This window comes from Alosa pseudoharengus, unplaced genomic scaffold (assembly GCF_046254945.1).
Source record: "Alosa pseudoharengus isolate Yale_2024_CS ecotype anadromous, Long Island Sound unplaced genomic scaffold, YU_APseudo_1.1 YU_APseudo_1.1_scf_18, whole genome shotgun sequence".
Lineage (NCBI taxonomy): Eukaryota > Metazoa > Chordata > Actinopteri > Clupeiformes > Clupeidae > Alosa > Alosa pseudoharengus.
Window position 1 is genome coordinate 17,873,874 of NW_027468650.1, and position 13,233 is coordinate 17,887,106.

Below are 13,233 nucleotides of genomic sequence, written 5' to 3' on the forward strand. Positions count from 1 at the left end.
TTAATCCTGCATCTTGATCAGGCATGCCATGGCACCAACTCCTTTTAACATGTTAAGAATCACGGTCCTCAGAACCCTGACCAGTCGTTATTTGACCTTTAGTCTGTAATCAGGGTACATGACCCTTAATCTCATCACTACATTCTGAATCACTGCTCTTCAAATAGTCCAGGTTTGGTGAAGAAGCTCCCTCTGCATCCTGCAGAACCTGATTTAGAGTAGCACAATTTTAGTGTGTTTCAACTAAAAATGTCTGTGTACTCAGATATTAAGGAGGTCTGAGGCAGGTGGGTTTTTTATTGCAAGTTTTAAAAGTTTATTTTTCTTGTGCAGGTTCCTAAACATTGCTTCTGAACTGGGATCATCATTTAAAAACCATGGTTGAAGAGTCAGCATGCAGCGTTTAAACCTATTGGCCCCAGGGGCGCTTGAGGTTGAAGAGACCTCACTAAAAAGAAAGACTGATGATGAACTAAGAGAATATCCAAACAGATAGCGCTTTAGCTTTTGGCAAACTGCGCACAGATAATGGGGTTGACCTACAGAACATAAAAAAAAAAATCAACAATAACAACAATAATTCATTAACTGTTACCAGTCATATGACCAATATTCAAAAAGGAAAAAAACAGGAGAATTCACATACAGTTTACAGCAGTTCTCTTTATGTTAACACAGGAAACCACCAATAGTACAAAGACAAATTGGAAAGATTAATTTGTAAATCCTAAAAATGAAATAAAAAGAAATTGAAGAGCGACAAACAAGAGAGGTACTGAGATAGACAGATAGGGCAATTAAATATATGCATATATATATATATATATATATATATATATATATATATATATATATATATAGAGTCTGGGACAGATGGGGAGAAAAGGAAACAACAAAGCATGTCTAAACAGAGGTAGAGTTGAGTGCACAAGGCTATCAGACAATTCAGATAGCTGCCATGGGTCAGTGATGACAGCAGGCTCTGAATTAACACACACTCACACATACAATAAATAGGATAATACAATCTTTGAATACTTTTTCCAATGCCTCCCCAGGGACGACACCAACCTCCAACCCAAATTAGACACTTGTGTTTAATTCTCTCCTTGGCAACTATTCCCCCCTCTCTCTCTCCTTCTCTCTCTTGCTTGCTCCTCTAACTCCTGCCATCCAAACACAATGTGCAAAGGGCCTCTAAAGCACTAGTACTCCTCATAGGAGAGTCCTTCATTGTTTGTTTTTTTTTACTTTGGTAAAGATCCATCCCTTTTTGAATCACTACAAAATGTCTAACCATGAATAACTGATCAAAATGAAATATGGGACTACTGTCACAATACAGTTTGTAACTATGTAAACAATAAAATTAAGAGTGGACAATGTACAGCTGATATTTTGGAGAAATCTGATACTCGATTACGGATAGGCAGAAATAGCACAAACTGAATTAATCATCATTGCAAAAATAAAGTTCTCACAATAGAAAGCAAGAAAAACAATGAAAACTACTCCAATTTCATTCAAATTTCAGATGCCGTGTCAACACTCAATTTATGAAAAGCTTTTGAAATCAGAAGAATATACCGCCCTTTCCGTATTGTATTTGATAATGCCAAATCAGTGGCTCCTTATTTCATGGTGTTGTTATATTACACTCTGATAGATTACTTCTTACATATCAATACTGATCTGTTACATATACATCATTTTCATTTTTTTTTTTAATCACGGTCTGAGCGCATAGGGTCTTGTATATACATTGTACAAACCAATCTTAATGTAACATTTATTATTCTATAATGCTTTTGAGATTAGGTGTATGTCAGAAATTCAATAAAAAATAACAGCTACCAGTATGAATCTTCACGAAAATTTATTTTATACCATATTTTAGAAAATAAATATTCTAAGTCCATTTACACGGTGATGCATGGACCATCTCTGTTTAGTGTACGAACTCCAGTTTATTTTGAAATAAAAATGGTGACATTAAACTTTTTAAGACCTCACGTGCCAACTCATCATTTCCATAACATGTTTTCAATCTCAATTGTTTCTTTTGAAAATAAAAAAGAACAGAAATTCAGTCAACTCAGGACTTTTGAGTTTAAGGACATTACATGGCAGAGCAGACAAATGCTACACAGCCCATCTCTTCAGCCACTTTCGGCCTTATCCCGGCCCTAGTCCAAATAGTTGGTTAGCAGCACAAGACTTCACCAGTAATGAAGACTAAAGTCCTCTACCGAAGGCTACATCTCACTAATCTTTAACATTAAAAAAAAAAAAATCTAAATGTACAAGTCATTTCCTGATGGCCTTGGTTTAAGTCACTGCATGTAGATTCACTGAAAGAATATCTTAAAATGTAATGTAATCTCAAAATTAACAATGATAATATGTGTAGGTCTTTCCACTTGGTGGCATCTGTGTTTGCCAATAGTAATGTGACTTTTTACTTTCTTTACCTTCCATACTCTCATCCTTCTTTGCTTCAAAGATGACTCTTTCTGAAAATGGTTCCCAGGGCCTCACCACTATGCTGATGACTACTGATCAGAGAGAGGGGCAAGCCTAGGGAAAAGATCTGCAGCAGTAAACCTCACAGACCTAAAAAAGCACCTTAAAAGCCTACAGCATACATAACTGCAATCTGTATGAAGGAGAGGAATGATTCCGCTCAGCCTCTCTGTGCTTCACATGTTGTTTTGCCATTCAAAGACTAGAATAGGTCCCTTCACCAAAATGTTGACGCTCGAGTAGATGAGAAAGTCCTGTGCTCCTGCTCATACAGCTGACCTTAGTTGGGTTTCTGGGGCATACTTTGAGCTTGATGAAACATTTGCACCTTGACTGACATCTGACCAAGAATAGGATTAGAATCGTAGAAAAATAAAACAAGAAGGATCTTCTAAATGGTGGGAATTCTGGGAAGGAGCATAGACCACTATGTCCACACTTAATGACTTCAAACATGAGGGCTGTCTTTGATGCACATCTCATGCTGAGTCAATGTTACTCAAAAGCCACTAGAATCAAAAGGAATGTAAAATTATAGGTAGCTATTAAATATCAAATCAAAGCAACAGCAGGAAGCCATTAATGATTGAACTGCACTGTTGGAATGGTGCTCTTAGTGGTAGGTGGCTGCTCCGATTACTTGGTGGGTGGCTTTGCAAAAATTGGTCTTTTTACGAGTCCTCTTCAAATGTCCTTGACCTTGACCTTCGTGGCAAGTGACTAGTGGTGATGTCCTTCCCAACTTGGGATGCCTTCTTCAAAATCAAACTTTATGCTGTCCAGATGGAGGAGGATAAAGAGGAGGAACAGAAAGAAAAGCAAATGGTGGAGGGGGGAAGTGATGGACCATCTCTTATGTACAGTGAGACACAAACTGTAATACTTATGGTAGGAAAAACCTTAGAGTAAGAGGGGGGAGGAGTCCCCACTCTGTGAGAGCCTCACAGGCTCTGATCAAGAGTGGTGTATCTAAGCAGGAGAGGCATCCCTTTAAACGAGAGACCTGCCCGTGCCTGTGAGGAGTCTGATGCCTCTTGTAGCCCCTGGCCCCCTCACATGTTCTGGCTATCTGTCCCAAGGTCTCTGGTTGTTAGGAGATGATGGCAGGGGACCATCTGACCACCGTTAGGTTATCGGCACTGACTGATCGCTTCTTGGAGCCTTTTCTCAAGTCCTTGTATTTGTCATCACACAATCTAGAGATGGCCTGAGAAGAGATAACAGAGAGAGAGAGAGAAAAAAGATAAATGACAAATTAGTTACATTATGGATGCACGTTTTTCATATAAAAATCAACCTGGGGTGCGTTTCCCAAAACCATAGTTGCTAACCTGTTAAACTAATTCAACAAGTGTCCTCAGTATGGTATAAATTACACTAACAGCTGCATGAAGGATGTCCCCGTCTTATCAGGGGATATGATTAAGCTAAGACAAAACAGTCTAAATCAAGTTCTAGGGTCAGCTCAGTCCAGGCCAAAGAGGCGGCTCACCTCAAGCTTCTGTGCCTTGTCTCTGCTAAGGGGCTCCAGAGGGAAGCTTAGGTTGTTGGCCTCCGACAGTGAGCGCAGGTCAAAGTAGTACTTGGCATAGACACTTGACGGCACATTGATGTTGAACTGAAGCAGCTCCAAAAACTGCCTCTCCAGCTCATTCCTGGTGGTTAACAAAACAACATAAAACAGAATACATACACAGATAATATACATACAGTATAAGCGAACAACCTCAGTGTCTGACCATAGAGAATGAGAACGAGAATGCAGGTCTACATCTTAAATCAATACAGTGATGGGAAACATTTTTCCGAGACATGACTTCCAAAAGTTAGCCCAATTAGTTTTGCTGTTTAACAAACGGAGCAAACACACTATATTTAGCGCAGGGTGGAGGCTAACGAAAAAGGAAAGCAGAAATGTTGAGAAATATAATGACCACTGGTATTTGATATGTGACTGACATCTGCCTTAAAGCTGCAGTTGTCAAGACTTTTTTGATCATATTCACTGAAACCGACACTATGCACCAACAGAACAACATAAATCAGCCGGTTTTAGGAAAAAACCCACACTTCTACCTCCACCTAGAGCCTGTTATTTATTTTGCAAAAATCCCCGGTTCTTCTGGTCCAATCAGAGCAGGGCTGTGTGAGATCTGTCAATCACAGTCTGGTGCAGTCTGGTGTGCACTGACGAGCACGAACTCGATGAGAGGGTGCTCGGTGTTAGTGGGGGAGGGGCATGATCGTTGTAAACATTCAAGATTTTGGCTACTGTCCCCTCAATCTGTCAGACTTGCCAACTGCAGCTTTAATCTATGCAAAATAACAAAGTGTATATCCACACAGGTCAGATATCTAGGATATCAACATGCTCACAGAGTAAGGAATCACCAAGCACTGCGTTGTGTGTTTTATGTGGGATTATATTAATAATAGACTGAAAAAATCTGAGAGAGTATTATTGGAAATGGAAATGGAAATACCCAGACAGAGGCTGTCGTATACACTTCCAACAATCCAAAGGGTGATATACTGCTTGTCAGCTCAAATACCTCCCCCCACCAACCCCATGATGGCAGACTACACCTTTACCAGAGCTATTTCTAGTCTGCATCAAAATAGCTTGTAGTTGAAAAAAACATGACAATTATTCACTCTTCGATTTTCTTTCTCTCTTGTTCTTCAAAGCATAAACTTGTACCTTGGTACATACATAGCATGTGTCAATATGTATCAACCCAGAAATACTATAGATAGTCCTGTGGATATCTGGCAATCTCACAAACACTCACATGTCTTCAACGGTGATGTCCTTTAGAATCTGGCAATAGTCCACGTTCCAGACTGCCTGGTCATCCCATACCTTGGAGGCCAGAAGTATGGCACCCAAAACAATCCTCTTCCAGTTAGCAGGACATATGTCAATCTCTGCATATGTCAGCAGCCTTTCAAGGTAGACCTGCGGGCCAGATAAAGCACTTCAGAAAATTCACTTTCAAAGTCATTATCCTGCTGCTAATCAGCCTAATTCCTAGCCTAGAAATCTAGACGCACCCTAGCGGCAGCAAATATAATTATATGTAGTCTAGCAACTCTCCGTTGGCTTGCGAGCTGGAAAAATTAAACTTCGATAAGGCCAATCACATCGTGTGTAGAGTCGGTAGGCGGGCTTAACATAAAGATTGATGGCAGAGTTGCAACGGTTAGGCGTGAATTCCCTGCTACTTGAAAACAAAGATGATGGATGTTGCTGTTGGCGAACAGGGTGACACGTTTTGCCAACTTTTTTTTAAGTTGGCAAAAGTTTGAACTAGCCAACTTGCTCCGCTGGTAGGAAAACGCATGGGACTCATGAGCTGTAGCGCTATCCTATTGCGTGCAGAGGGAATTTGAAAGACAACCGATTATCCCGCCCCTCGGACTGAGCACTGCAAATGGTGAGTCCCCAGACCCTACATCTTGATGTGGGTCTGGCTCGTCAGGCTACCCTAATTCCACCATATTTCATAGAACTAAAGGTTGCATCAGGAATGAAAATAAATCTCAATTCAATGAGACATTTTTTTGAATCCATATCATTTAACTACACATCCAGAACGAAAAAAGATTTTCCTGTGACTTGTTCATTCTGAATTAAACAAAAGGCCTTCAACTTCAGGGGGAAAGTGCAATACAACACTACATACAGTACATATCAGTTATGCTACCTTGAAAATATAAAGCAACACAGCATATTACATTTGGTTTGTAGTGCTATAGCTTTGAAGTGTGATCAAAGTGAACAGTCACACAATAGCGTGAGTCAAATTGAATCACAATTCACCACACATACACACTCACACAACTTTGCTCGGCTGAATTTGTGGAACCATACCAGGGGGTCAGGATTTGAAGGGTTAGCTTCAGCCACTTAGCATGGCATTTGGCCGCCGACATTTTTGAAAACATGGCGTTACATGGTTGCAACTTCCGGCACCAGGTTTTACATGCTGATTGGTAGATGACAGCTCATGCACGAGTTTAGTGTTGGGCACGAGCGTCCTCGCGCGTCCACGTTGGTTTGCATTTCTGGAAGACGACAAATAAATAACTACCTACTTGGATTAAGCTACTGATACTTGTTTTAGTGCCTACATGGTTAGGCTGTATTATACCGGACTTTGTGGTTAAAAGAAAAATTAAATGTTGTCATATCAGGATATTATTTGCCTTATGTGTGGGTTGACAAGGTAACTGACTATGACCATACATTTTAGCAGATGCATAGCAATGACCTATATCCAATTATTAGCCTACTCATTGCGTTGTGTATGAAGACTATTTTCAAACGCACAGGCTGTAGTTCTGTAGAACGCAACGTCTGGATCATATAACCTGTCTCCCCAAGTGATTTAAAACGAAACAAATGTCAATGACTTATTTCGTTTGCTTTCTTGCAACATTGACATGATTAGGCTATGCATTTGATTTAAATGTTCAGGCTGCCAGTCGAGGCAAAAGCCAAATGTCCAACAACAGTTGCAGACTCTATGCCTGCTCGAACCACAATACCCGAGGGATGTGCGCTTCTATCGGAAGTTTAACTTGCGTTGGCTTCTTTTCGTCTGCCTGCAAATGTAGCCTAGGCTTAACAAGCTGCGAATTCACACTGGGTGCAGCAAAAATCCCAGCTATCCACACGTTTCTTACATACCATGTCTACTTAATTAATAGTCATTTTCGTTGGATAGCCTATTGCGTAGGCCTAAGAGGCCTACAACCTGTCCAAATAGTATTTAGGGATCATTATTTGTGAAGCCTAAAGTGACACAATATTGATTCGCATAATTTATTATCACATATGAACCTCACATTAAATAACCTAGGACTTCAGAGACAGGGCAAACTTTACCACCATTCCCAAAATATTATCCCAACCAATTAAATGAATTTGCGCTTATAACGAGGTGAAGGGCGTTCCCGAACAACTTCTTTTCCTCTGAGGGAATGTCCAATCTTCATCAACGACATACCGTTGTACCTTACGTTGTCTCCGTCTGTAACGTGGAATCTAATAGGCTAATTCTAGCTGGTGCCGGAATCGAACACCCATGAAACGCCATTTTCGTAAAGATGGCTGCGGTCAATTTCATGTTTTTTTGGCTGAAGTAGCTAGCCTAGCATGGGCCATTGAAATGAATGGTGGCGGGATTTAGTCACTCTCTCCAGTTATATATAATACCTCCATGAACCATATACACCAAGATTTTTGTTGTGGGGCAGACTGGTAGGAATGCTGTTGTGGACAACCCTTTGACACCCAAGAGTCCCATTAATGATGACATACTGTAGGCTATATAGACTGTAGGCTGACAGTAGTACATTTTCAAAGTACACACTTAGAGAGCTCTTTCAGACACCTCCATGTCACAACAGAGGAAAAGCTGTTATTATTTTACACAGTGGAATGACCTGCTCATATAGCGCGTAAAAGAACTTGGGTCATGGTACAAAATTAAATTGCTTAAATGGTTGGTTTTACTACAATAAAGCATAGTCATGGACAGGCTTTTTGTGAAAGAAACGTTTGGTCTGAAGGCCACACTACACATAAAAATGAAAACATTAAAGGGCTTATATTACAGGGCAGAATAAATTCTGCAAAGCCACATTTCATTCTACAGAACCATCTCTTAATATACCCATCCATGCTCACTGCTCAGTGATTCAATCAATCTATTCAGCGTTGGTCTCTTTAAGGCCTCTTTGGCTCTAAGTTCTATGACTAATATTAAAGACTAATTAATCACTGGTATCAGAACAGTACTCACAATCAGCCGATACTTGGGTATCGTTATTGGTGTCAGGACTGAAAAAGTCAGATCGATGCATCCATAGTTACAATAAAATGGTCATGATGACTGCCCATGAAAATTGTATGTATTTTAGAAAAATAAATGAAAGAATGAATCAGCAATTTGGAAATAAGGCTGGAACCAAATCTTATCAGTTACCTGGGTAGTTACAGCTCTATAGAGAACGCCAAATGCTCAACAGCATTATGTCACCATCACAAATAACTGACGTCAAAAGCAGCATGAGGAGTCACACGTTACACATGAGATGCTTGTGCTTTGTGGAAAACAGACTACCAGACTTCACGAGGAAAGGGGAAGGCAACGCTGTGAAGACATCACATGCTCTCCCCCGTGGGTAACAACAAGGGTGTTGAGCATCAGGAGGTGTGCAATGTGATGGGAGCATATAGCACAGACTCACCAGCAGGTAAAATAGTGCAACTGATAATTAACTGCGATGCAGACAGACATGTAGAAGCGAAAAACCAAAAACTAAAAATTCCAGAGAAGTGCCTCTCCTATGTCGGTGTGTTTGTTACAGAGGTAAAGACTAACCCTGCTGAGTCTCCTTTCCGCACACAGATCCTGTGGCTATTTTTAGCAGATAACCATCAGGTCCTGGGCCTCCCTCAATTACTCCCGGAATCCATCCATAAGCTCCCGTAGGATCACTGCTTTGTGGCATTCACACCGACTCTTACGGCGGTACAGGCAAGAGGCACACACACGCACACACACTAACACGAACTGTCCTCCAACTGTGCCCTGCCAGGGAACACTTCCGGAAATGACTACCTGATAAGCCTGGACCACACCTTAAAACCGCAACATAAACAGTTATATTTCATTCCTAATAAAGCCCAGCTGCTATATGCACTGAACTTCCCAGCAGGGGAGTGGCTACACCAGCAGCTGTTGCTTGTCTTTTTTTTTTTATTCTGTTCGTACCAAGTATATATACTCTTTTGATCCCGTGAGGGAAATTTGGTCTCTGCATTTATCCCAATCTGTGAATTAGTGAAACACACTCCGCACACAGTGAACACACAGTGAGGTGAAGCACACACTAATCTCGACGCAGTGAGCTGCCTGCTACAGCGGCGCTCGGGGAGCAGTGAGGGGTTAGGTGCCTTGCTCAAGGGCACTTCAGCCGTTCCTACTGGTAAGGGTTCGAACCGGCAACCCTCCGCTTAAAGGTCCGAAGTGCTAACCAGTAGGCCACGGCTGCCCCTGAGATGCCAAAGACCACTGCATTACATGCTTCCACAGAGTAGCAACATCATACATACAATGCCACCCAAAGCCAGCATGAAGTTTGTGATCTAGAGAAACATTTGCATGCACATTGTGGTGAAGACATTGGAGGTGTCATAACATAAACTTGTCCTGAATTAAGTGCACCTGTTCCTGCTTCTAATATCTGCTTACAAAGACAATCTAAGTATGGTCAATGGTATTACTATTTACCAATATACCAATAATTACCATCATTACAAAATGACAGGCCTATAAGCAGGCCTGTGTAACACCAGAGAGCACCTTCTCTCCTCTCTTTTGCCAGCAATTATATCACACTACCCCACACCATCACCATACAGACATTGTCAGACACTAAATCTACTTTAGCTTTCAGAATTATTTATTCGCATATGTAATGTTGTACTTTGTTACAAATAATAAACAGTGAAGTTTTGTCAGTTGAGTTCCTGAGATCCTGGGCAACATCACCTTTAAAAAAAATAACTATTCAAGTATTTTGTTCTCCGTTTTTATAATCTTATTTTTTTTTTTTTTATATTCATTGCCATACATTTTCGGAACATATGGCATTGTGCATTGCCATATGGGGTAACGCTCCAAAGGCCGTTTCACTTACCAGTGTGACGATGGCGCACTCAGCAGTGAGTTGAGCTGCACTGAAGAGTGTACGCACAAACCGGTAAATTTGCTTCTGCTCTGGGTCATGCTTCTCATAGTCTGACGGCACCTCCGATTTCTGTGGAGAAAGGTAGAAGCATAGGTGAATAATGAGTAAAGCCTTTCAAATACATAAACATTTACTCTATACTACATGCTCATTCGTAGAGATTTAATTCTGCACACAGAAGTGTTGACATTATATCATAATTTGAACCAATATTGGTACCATTTTAAGATAAGTGAGAAGTGTAAGACAAGTACTATTCAATGGTAAATTACAAAGGTAAAACTTACTGAAAGAGGATGGAGTTTTTCATCAAAAATATCTAATACCATCCTACCATCCACATCTCTGCAAAGAAAAAGTGGGAGAGAAAGTCAGACAATAAGGAGACGATAAGGAAAAGATCAAATTAATCTAAACATTGATTTTCATTTATTTCCAATTACAAATATGCAGGAGGAGCTATGAAAACCACAGTGAAATTCTAACAAAGTGCCCTGTCTTTAGATATTTAGTTGATTATGCTTGAATTTCACATATGCATACACACATGAATAAAACACAATATCACTGCAAGGGCATACACAACCATACAGAATATGCACAAACCATACTAACAATACTCACTCACACATGAACAATCTTCCCTCTTACACAATTTAAAAACAAATGTCGGAGTTTCTACTGTGTGGCTTTTGCATCTTTTGAATAAGGGGAAATGTACGAAACCTTTGAAGAGTGAACCTCTAAGAAGGTTCTGCTATTTGGCAATTACAATACTTACCTGTTCTTTATATGGTAGTATATTGCAAGAGCTACACTGTAAGAGAAACAGTTAGTGTAAGTGACTTTTTGTATATTTTTTGTATGAATATTTAAAAATGTAGCATTGACATTTGTTCTTCAAGACTGTCAAAAGTAACTTACCATTTGATGGTGTATTTGAGGTTGGGCTGGCTGACGGTACTATCGTCCAAGAAAATGGTTGAACAAGAGCTGTACTTGCGTCTCAAGGGGGCAGCCGCATGCTTAAACGCAGACAGACAGACACACAGGATACATGGGTCAATGTCAGCAGGGATGACAGAACCTTGCCAAAGGACTTGCAGAATAGGCCACCTGGAGCCTTAATTTAAAGCCTTTCTCCTCCAGGCGGAAGTTCTGCTTCCTGTCGAGGGAGGGAAAGGGGAAGAGCCTACAGACAGCAGCTGCCCCATATCTCCACTACAATAATTCTGTGTTTGTCACATCTGCTAATGCTGGTCTAACGTGGTGCTTCTGTCTACCAGAAGAGGGAAGGGGAGCGTCCATGCATTATATTAATCTAATTTACTGTACTGTATGTAATATAGTAAGTACATTCCACACACCCTATTTGCAGTCAAAGTGTTAAAGGCACTTGAAATTAAACACATTGCAACAGGCAAGCACAAATTAAAAAGACAGAAATGTGAAGGTGTGCAGTCATACTGTACCTTGGACTCCGAGATGTGTGTTAACTTGCAAAGCAATAGGGGGAGATCAACATTTTAACAATTGACATAAGTGGAGGGCCAGGCTACAGTAAAGCCTTGGCTAGACTTGCAAAGCATTCTAACTGAATGAATAATTAATGTAATTCACATATTAATTTATCAGCCTTTATGTCCACCATAACTAGCTAGTGAAGACATTAGCATGTATTTTTAAGTAAGGCATTTTGAAAAAAAAACTAAAATTAGCAATGCAAATGAGGCACTGAATAATACCATGCAGAGTTAATTTTGTCATGCTTTCCTGATTGTAAAACATGTCTGTTTTACACTTGTCATTAGTGTGCACAAAGACAAACAAGCAAATATTACACTAAAACAGTAACTGAAACTGTGAATGTACATATATGTTTCACATTTTCTGTAAACATTTTCATGGTTGTGCAGCACTGAAATCCATTTAGCAGAAAAATGATGGTTATACTCACATGGTTAATGTATAGGCTTTTCCGCTTTTCCCGTACTGAAAAAAGGAGGACAGAATTAACCAAAGCACATGTTCTGTGCAGAGTATGAAAGATAATTATATTACACAGCCCCTATTTTATGTATTTCAAAGATGGTGTAACTTGTTGTGTACTGTTGACAGTAGAGTCATTAAAAGTAAAACTATTTTCTCAAAAGAAGACACCTAACTGAGCAACACAGTGCTATTCAATACTATTTTGCACACACTGCATCAAAATGACATGTTTTAGAAATTCTGTATTTGGTCAGAACAAGTTATTCTAATATCAAATTTGATGACAAAATGATAAAACATTATCGTGACAGCAATCACATACATCAAGTTAAAAACTGAAAAGACACTTCACTGACAACAACGACAACAGCAGCAGCAGCAGTAGCAAAAATGGCAGCAGCATTACCAAAGGGGAACAGATTATTTCCCAGAGGCAATGGTCACAGCAAATCTCAGTCACTTCCTCTGCCTGAATTATCTCTATCAGGACTACACCGGAAAGGGCTGACCAACACCTTGGTCAAGCAAAGATCGACAGATCTAACAAAGTAGATCATGGATAGCAGCAACATATTTGAATAATCACTGTACAGGGCGAAGCTGGCATATTGTCCTCTGTGACTGAACCTTTGTTTGCGAGGTTGATTACTATGGTGAATCTTAATCAAACATCATTTTTTTTTACACTGGTGTGGTGAAACTCAAAAATAAAAATAAATAAAAAATAACTTGAAATAAAAAGTGCTGTTCTCAAGAGAGCCATAGTTTGATGGGCTCAAGTTCTTTGCATAGCAAAGCCCAACCAAGAGGTCACACTCAACAGATGTTGGCCAGTGTCTGTAGCACCATGCTGCTTGGGAAATGATAATAAGTGATTAAATTTACTAAGCCACAAAAGTAGGCTAGAGTTTTGAGGTGACATCCATCATTATGTTGACAAACAATAAAAAGAAA

At 40.0% G+C, this 13,233-nt stretch overlaps 1 protein-coding gene across 4 annotated transcripts in view; it reads right to left on the minus strand.

Moving 5' to 3' along the window:
• Positions 1–290: 290 nt before the first annotated feature.
• The window catches only part of ccny (cyclin Y), a 33,035-nt gene continuing 20,092 nt past the window's right edge, over positions 291–13,233 (minus strand). For 2 of the 4 annotated variants that reach the window (XM_076290381.1, XM_076290380.1), the window contains 9 exons: positions 12,245–12,279; positions 11,760–11,783; positions 11,212–11,312; positions 11,069–11,104; positions 10,575–10,632; positions 10,237–10,356; positions 5,316–5,482; positions 4,016–4,178; positions 291–3,730 (listed from right to left, as the gene is read on the minus strand). In XM_076290381.1, the coding sequence (XP_076146496.1) occupies positions 3,614–3,730; positions 4,016–4,178; positions 5,316–5,482; positions 10,237–10,356; positions 10,575–10,632; positions 11,069–11,104; positions 11,212–11,312; positions 11,760–11,783; positions 12,245–12,279 (821 nt within the window). In that variant the 3' untranslated portion in view covers positions 291–3,613. The remainder of the gene's footprint in view (positions 3,731–4,015; positions 4,179–5,315; positions 5,483–10,236; positions 10,357–10,574; positions 10,633–11,068; positions 11,105–11,211; positions 11,313–11,759; positions 11,784–12,244; positions 12,280–13,233) is intronic. The other 2 variants (XM_076290383.1, XM_076290382.1) reach the window with 1 other exon arrangement.